The sequence below is a fragment of the Hordeum vulgare genome, chromosome 7H (assembly GCF_904849725.1).
Source record: "Hordeum vulgare subsp. vulgare chromosome 7H, MorexV3_pseudomolecules_assembly, whole genome shotgun sequence".
NCBI classification, from domain to species: domain Eukaryota; kingdom Viridiplantae; phylum Streptophyta; class Magnoliopsida; order Poales; family Poaceae; genus Hordeum; species Hordeum vulgare.
Genome location: NC_058524.1, coordinates 25,807,653 through 25,814,538, shown reverse-complemented (window position 1 = coordinate 25,814,538; position 6,886 = coordinate 25,807,653). Strand labels below are relative to the sequence as shown.

At 46.0% G+C, this 6,886-nt stretch overlaps 1 protein-coding gene across 1 annotated transcript; it reads right to left on the bottom strand.

Moving 5' to 3' along the window:
- Nucleotides 1-2,194: 2,194 nt before the first annotated feature.
- Nucleotides 2,195-3,867, bottom strand: LOC123412458 (homeobox-leucine zipper protein HOX2-like). The gene is made up of 2 exons (XM_045105407.1): nt 3,279-3,867; nt 2,195-3,161 (listed from the first exon to the last, which is right to left on the bottom strand). Exons 1-2 carry the CDS (start codon nt 3,828-3,830, stop codon nt 2,667-2,669), a joined length of 1,047 nt encoding a protein of 348 aa, XP_044961342.1. The 5' UTR covers nt 3,831-3,867; the 3' UTR covers nt 2,195-2,666.
- Nucleotides 3,868-6,886: the final 3,019 nt, after the last annotated feature.

Below are 6,886 nucleotides of genomic sequence, written 5' to 3'. Positions count from 1 at the left end.
AGACATTTGAACATCTTGCATGCCAAAAAGATTTGATATTTCATTTGACTATTCATCACATGAGGATGTGGACACGGGAGGCAAATCGCCATGTCACCCAAGAATGTACTGCCTCCATACCAAAATATAATACGTTTTTGCGGGCTCCTATATTTTGGATCCAGGAGCCAAATGTCGTCGATGGGAAGGGAAGGTAATCCACTAATACTTCTCTATCTTGGTTTATAAGTGTCACACGCATTTCCATTGAAAAACTTGCTATTGTTTTGGTTAACAAAATAGGAGTTATATACCCTAAAAATTGTACCATATGAAACTTCTCTTCAATGCGAATCTAATGATACACTTTCTAACATATACATGTTATTTTATCGATCAAATTAATGGTCAGCATTTTCTCAGAATATGCAGGCAGTGAGTTGCTCAACGCTATAACTCAGCTAAGGTAGCGGACAAGGGCCACAAATTAGAGGAAATGAATTTATGAGGTGTTTTGCGTAAACTAATTACTACGTGGTGGTAATAAATATGGCGTGTGTCGTGCCCAATTTTTATTATCTCATACTCTCTCTATTTTTATCTACTCCTCGTATTAGCTTTGAGCGAATCCAAACATTATAAAGTTTGAACAAGCTTGTAGATAACAATACAAAAATTTACAATAACTAATTTATATGATGTGAAAGTATATACAACGATGAATCCAATGACATTAATTTTTTGTTGTATGTTTTTAATTTGTTTTTACAAACTTGTTGAAAGTATGTAAAATTTGACTTTAGACAAAGATAATATGAGGAGTAAATAAAAACGTAGCAATATCTAAATAAATGATTGTTCTTGAAAAGAACGAAGGACCACACTGGTCAGAGAGACTAAGGGCATGTACAATGTTGACATATGCTAAAGTCATGTCAATTAATTCAGGTTAGAGGAACTAAGGACATGTACAATGTTGACATATGGATACAGATGTCCCATGATATAAAGTAGGTTGAGGCATGTATATTGATTGTTTTTCTCCAATGCAATTTATCATCAGTGGGCATCATTAAAGAATATAAAATAAAGACTCTAATACACTTGCATATCTACTTTTCATTATTTTTTTTAGCTTTTTACATCGAACCATGCTTTTTCTCTTCAAGCACCCGCCTCCTACAATGGATCTCGGTTCCTCATCTGAATCTACTTTTCCTGACATTCGAGCCTACATGTTATACGATGCATCACGCTGAAGTTATGCATTGGCCATGTCCTTCGGATCCTTTTCAAAGAAAATCATGAACAAAACGAGGGCGGGCATCAATTTGCCCTTTGATGGTGAGATGCACACGTATGTTAGCAACCGGGGCCCATAGGCACGTTTCCTCATCTGACTAGTACTAGTTAGTGTAAAGTGACAAAGCCTAACAAGAAGCCAGCAAATCATGCGAGTTGCTGCCGTTCCATTCCATGCAGCCATCTGAACTCATCCTGCCGTCACCTAGTTAGGCCAGCCCTCCCTCTTCCATCCACTGATCGACATCACAAGCTGTTGCGAGACCTGTTGCGGTCGAGCGGAACTGACGAAAAGGCCGGAAGCAAAAGCAAAGGCAAAGGCAAAGGCGGAAGCTTTTGCCGATTAAACTTTGGTGGCCGCGGATGGCGTAGCGGATCAACTGTCGGTCGAAAACAACTCGGTCCAAGGCGCCCTGATCAAGCTGGATTGCAGGTGGTCTAATCAGATCTCCTAATGATCTCGCCATGACTTTGGCCCGTCACCTTTGTCTGCGGACTAGTTAATTGGCTTTTGATTAAAGCTTCTCCGAGGCGCATGTGTGCAGCAGGCCTGCAGCCTCGTCGTAGACACGCACGGTTGTCTGTCCTGGAACTGTTTGTATACTGTTTAGGAGTATGATAATGAGGTGGTGTGGGTGGGCTGCTTTCGCTTAAACAAGTTGCTGAGATGTTTGCTCTCAGAAGATGCAAATTCATCATGAGCAGTAGCTTGGAAAACCCATTCTTTTCGAACCGGGTCACCTTTTTTTTCGTTGAATTAAACTCCAGCAAACATAAAGAGATCGGGTTCGTCGACGCGGAAAATTAAATCGTGCCTTTTATCACTTAAAAGTTGATAAAAAAAATAACAAGAGGAGAATGACATGGCTCCAAATACACTTGTTGGAGAAGGGAAGAGAATGTGAAAAAGATGTGAATGAAAGATTTCATTAATTTCCTCCATCAACCAACCAATCAACAATTAGTGGTACGTAGCAGCAGTAGTACAAATCAATCAACAAGCTGTTAATCCAACAACCGGCAGGGGTTTGGTGGATGGGTACACGCCGTCCATGAAAAAGCAGACAGCCATTTGCTCCTTCTTCTTCTCTTATCTCTTATACTAACATGTTTCTGTCTTGTTCGTCGTCGTCGATCCGATCAAAAAAAGGCAGAAAAGAAAAACGAATCAACCGGAAACCAAACCAAACCAACGATCTCACTAGGGCCGCTAATTACTAGTGCTATCCAAACCAAATCAAATCTTAACCCGGCGATCGGACTGGTTGATTTGCCAATTGATTAATTGATTGACACGATCGACCGCCGCCTGAAATCTCCTAATTAATAACTTGGATTAACTAGATCCCCCGCGCGATCGACCGCGGCGGCGAGATCTCGTCGTCTCAGAAGAGCTCTCGGGTGACGAGCGGCTGCGCGGCGCCGTTCCACGCGCCCTGCTGCCTGGCCGCGGACCGGTCGGCGGCGGCGGCGGCGGCGCTGGTGGCGGGGAAGAACTGGCAGTGGCTTGGCAGGACGTTGCCGGCGGGCTGGGCGCTGGGCTTGGGGTGGCACTGCTGCGGCTGTTGTTGATGCTGCGTGGCGGCCGGTCCGGCACCGGCGGTGGCGGCGACGCGGCGGCAGGAGGGGCACATGGTGAGCGTGGCGGCGGGCGCGGCCTGCTGCGCGTGCGCGGCGGGCGCGGCCTTGAGCGCGCGCAGCTCGGCCACCTCCTTCTCCAGGCGCTTGTTCTGATCGGCGAGCTGCTCGCACCAGCGCTTCATGTACTCGCAGTCCACCTCCGTCTGCTTGAGCTTGGTGCGCGCCCGGCGGTTCTGGAACCACACCTCCACCTGCCGCGGCCGCAGCCCCAGCCGGTTCGCCAGCGCCGTCTTCTGCTTCTGCAGATCGTCCAGACAGAAATCCCGGTCAGCCCAATGCGATCCATCACAAAGAATCCATGGACGAACACCACGCGCGAGCCAGGCAGTGGATAGATCATCGGAGAAGGGACTTACGGGGTTGAGCGTGCTGTGGGTCTTGAAGCACTCCTCGAGGACGGCGGCCTGGTCCTTGGAGAGCCGGAGCTTCTTGCGGCCGCCGGCGCCGTCGCCGCCGTCGTCGTCCTCGTCGCTGCCCGCGGCGGCGCCGCGGGAGACGCCGGACCCGGTGCGGTCCAGCAGGCCCCGCTTGGTGCCGCCGCTGACGCCGCTCTCGGGCGACGTGGAGGTCCGCATCCCCGGCTCCTCCTTCCGCAGGACTCCACAGTCCTGCGGCAGGCCGACGACGGAGCTGAGCGCGGCGGTCCAGTGCGCGTGAGCCTGGGAGGCCGGGGTCGACGGGGAGGAGGAGGCGGTGGTGGTGGAGGACGTGAGGCTGCCCTGGGACGCGAGGCCCAGCCCCAGCCCCAGACCGAGGCCCAGGTCGAGGCCGGCGGTGCGATGCATCATCGTCTCTTCTGCTCCGGCGAACCCGATCCGATCTGAGAGCTCTCCGGTGGTACGGTGGCAGTGCTCGGCGGGTGTGGTGGTGGTGGTGGTGATGTGGTGTTTGGCTCTTGGTGTGGGCATGCGGCGGCGCGCGGGCTATAAATAGGGCAGCGGAGGGCGAGCAAATGATGAGCTGTTGGATGGGTGGAGGTGGATCTCCTCTCCGCAGCATCCAATTATTATTATATTTTATTAATTGGCTGGGAATAAATGGGTAAATAATGGCGATAAATACTTTCCCGTTGTGCGGCACTCGCTCGTCATGGCGCCCGTGCATGCGGCTTTCCTCGATCTCAGCCTTGACCCGGTCCGAGCCGTGCTGAGCCGAGCCGAGCCAATCCTCGGCTAAACTATGGCCGTGTGGCTGGCTGTACGAGCCAATCCTTAAAAAAAAAAAAAAAAAAAAAAAATGAAACTCCATGGGCACTAGCACCCATGGTTTTATTGATATAGAAGAAGCATCCCTCATGAAAAACCAGAAATTCGTCCCCGACGTGAAACGAACCCTGGTTGCTGGAGACGCCACTGCGCTCCCTTGCCACTAGGCTACAGCCACTGGTCCTACGAGCCAATCCTTGGCTAAACTATGGCCGTGTGGCTGGCTGCACGAGCCAATCCTCGGCTAAACTATGGCCGTGTGGCTGGCTGTACGCAGTACGCGCATGCGTTGGAAGTTGGAACTCAGTGCGGGGCTGGGGAGGAGGTACGACAAGCTTTGCTCCGTGCGCTCGTCTCGCCTTGGTCCCATCAGATCGTGTTTAAAATCCACATCTTTGAAAGAACAAAAGAAAAGAAAAACTACTAGTTATAGCGCTCCCAAGCTACCCCCTTTGTAAAAAGACTAATGCACTACTATTTCTTTGTACAGGGAGTAGCTCTTTTTCAATGTGCATGTCTGATTTCACATGTCAGTCAAAGGGGTGTTTGCTTACGTGGACTTTTTGATGTATGGACTAAGAAAATCTCTTTTAGTCTTATCTAAACCAAACAGAAGGGAATTTTAGAGATTAAAAATGAGCATTTAGGACTAAATAAAGAAGTCACTAAGGGAGAGTCTTTTTTGAGACTTTTTTTAACAGTGCCCCTCCTTTTAACATACTCCCTCCTTTTCGGTTTATAGGGCTTAAATCTAAAATGTCATCAACCAAGATGAATTGTGAGTGGATGACACTAGTTTAAACTAGCCAATGAAATATTTCTCACATATTCAATTTCCAAGACAATAAATGTAGAATCCTTTTTTTCATTGGACTTGCATGGTAGATGTAGAAAACGATGCATGCATAGCCACTCATCTCCTTTCTCTATACTCTATGAATTAAATATGGCGTGAGACTCAAAGCACTTTAACTCACTTAGACTCAAAATGAGCCTAATATAATGGAAATCTGAAAATTTTGAGATGAACCTATAAACCGAAAAGGAGGGAGTATTATTTAATAATCTCTAGTCCATAAGTAGGGGTAACATGGCCTTTTAACATGTCATTTAATAACCTCTAGTCCATGTTTAGTCCTTAGAACCAAACAGATAGGGCTAGGGACTTTTTAGTTGGGACTCAATCCCCAAGGGTACTCTCCGAATGCAGCCTACCCAAGCGCGTGTTACAAAAAAAAGTAGTGGCAATTCATTATGTACAAACCAAATATAGCATTGTCAATGTATGGTAATATAGTGGCGATCCAATATAGCATCGTCAAATGTATGGTAATATTTGGTAACGAGCAATCCCACTCTTCCAAGATAAAAGCTTGCTATCCGGATTACAATGTTTGTTTTGGTCACACGACTTGGTCTGATGAGATCGTATTATATTAACAGGCACATCTCCGCAAAAAGTGTAGGCGGATCTTGGTCCGATGAGATATGCATGCCATTAGAGTGCACACATTTATCTCATTAGTTCATTCCTTTTTGTTTGTTGTTTACCACTTTATAAATTTTAATCTGTATAATGAATTTCACATTACTTCAACATGGTGTAGTTCTAGTATCCGTTCAAGTTCCCATTATATTTCCCACCTTTTTCAACCTCTTGGTTGTATTTTCTATTGTGGGATTTTTACTGATATTCGTAAGTTCCAACCCTGATGGTATTTTCCTACCGGCTAGGCACAAGCGACATGAAACAATCTTGGGTCACTCAATCTTAAGATATTTATAATTTGTTTGTTAAAACAAAAAAAGGAATATATATGCATTTTTGTTTCTGTTTCTGCCTTGAATAGTCTGCATTCTAAGGTAGCATCTTTGTAGCTCTGAAACAGAAACAATCTTGGGTCAGCACTTTGAAAATTGCATACAAACACAAGAGTAACAACCTTCAAAGACATATGCATTGTAACGTCAGTCTACAAATTTGGACAACTAAATTTGGGTCGACCAATTTGCCCTGGTGGGCCGATGCTGACATGCTCCACTGGTTCAATTTTCTTATGAAGCCAACCCAAAAGACCCGTTAGCCATGAAATCATGGGCCGGACCAGTGTCCCAAAGGAAACATCGGCTCATTGCCATCATTTCCGCGATGAGGATGGACTATATATGGGCAGCTCCTCTCTGATCATTCCGGGAATCGTTGATGTAGCTACACTTGAGATTGAACAAAAGCTTTGGCTCTAGCAGAGGATTTGATGATCCAGAACTACATAATCGCTTCGGACTCAAAGCAGGTTGTGAACGGTATCGAGATAGTAACTAGTAGGAGTTACGACCGTGTCATTAGCGAAATTTAAGAAGCGAGCTAGTTTAGTTAATAGCAAGTTTATTTTTAAAGGTCACGCATCAAATACTGATGTAGATAGGTTAGCTAAGTTTTCAAACACTCTTGTTCACGGGCGACATCTTTGGCTGATCCATCTCCATGATCCTTTTAGTATACCACTTCAAGTGGTCTTGGATCAATAAAACTTTGATATACCCCTAAAAAAAAAGTTGGACATATCCTTCATCCTTTTTTTTTCTTATTATCTCCCGGGTGGCGGTTGTTGAAGTGTTTCTAGAATTGTATGTTTCCAAGGGACCCTAGCTATGTCTGTGAGGGAGTAATTATCATAAATTATTTTCCGGAATAATTATAACTAAGTCTAGGCCAGCTGTGAGTCCAGAATATACTCACTACTCTTTTTTGGCTCGTA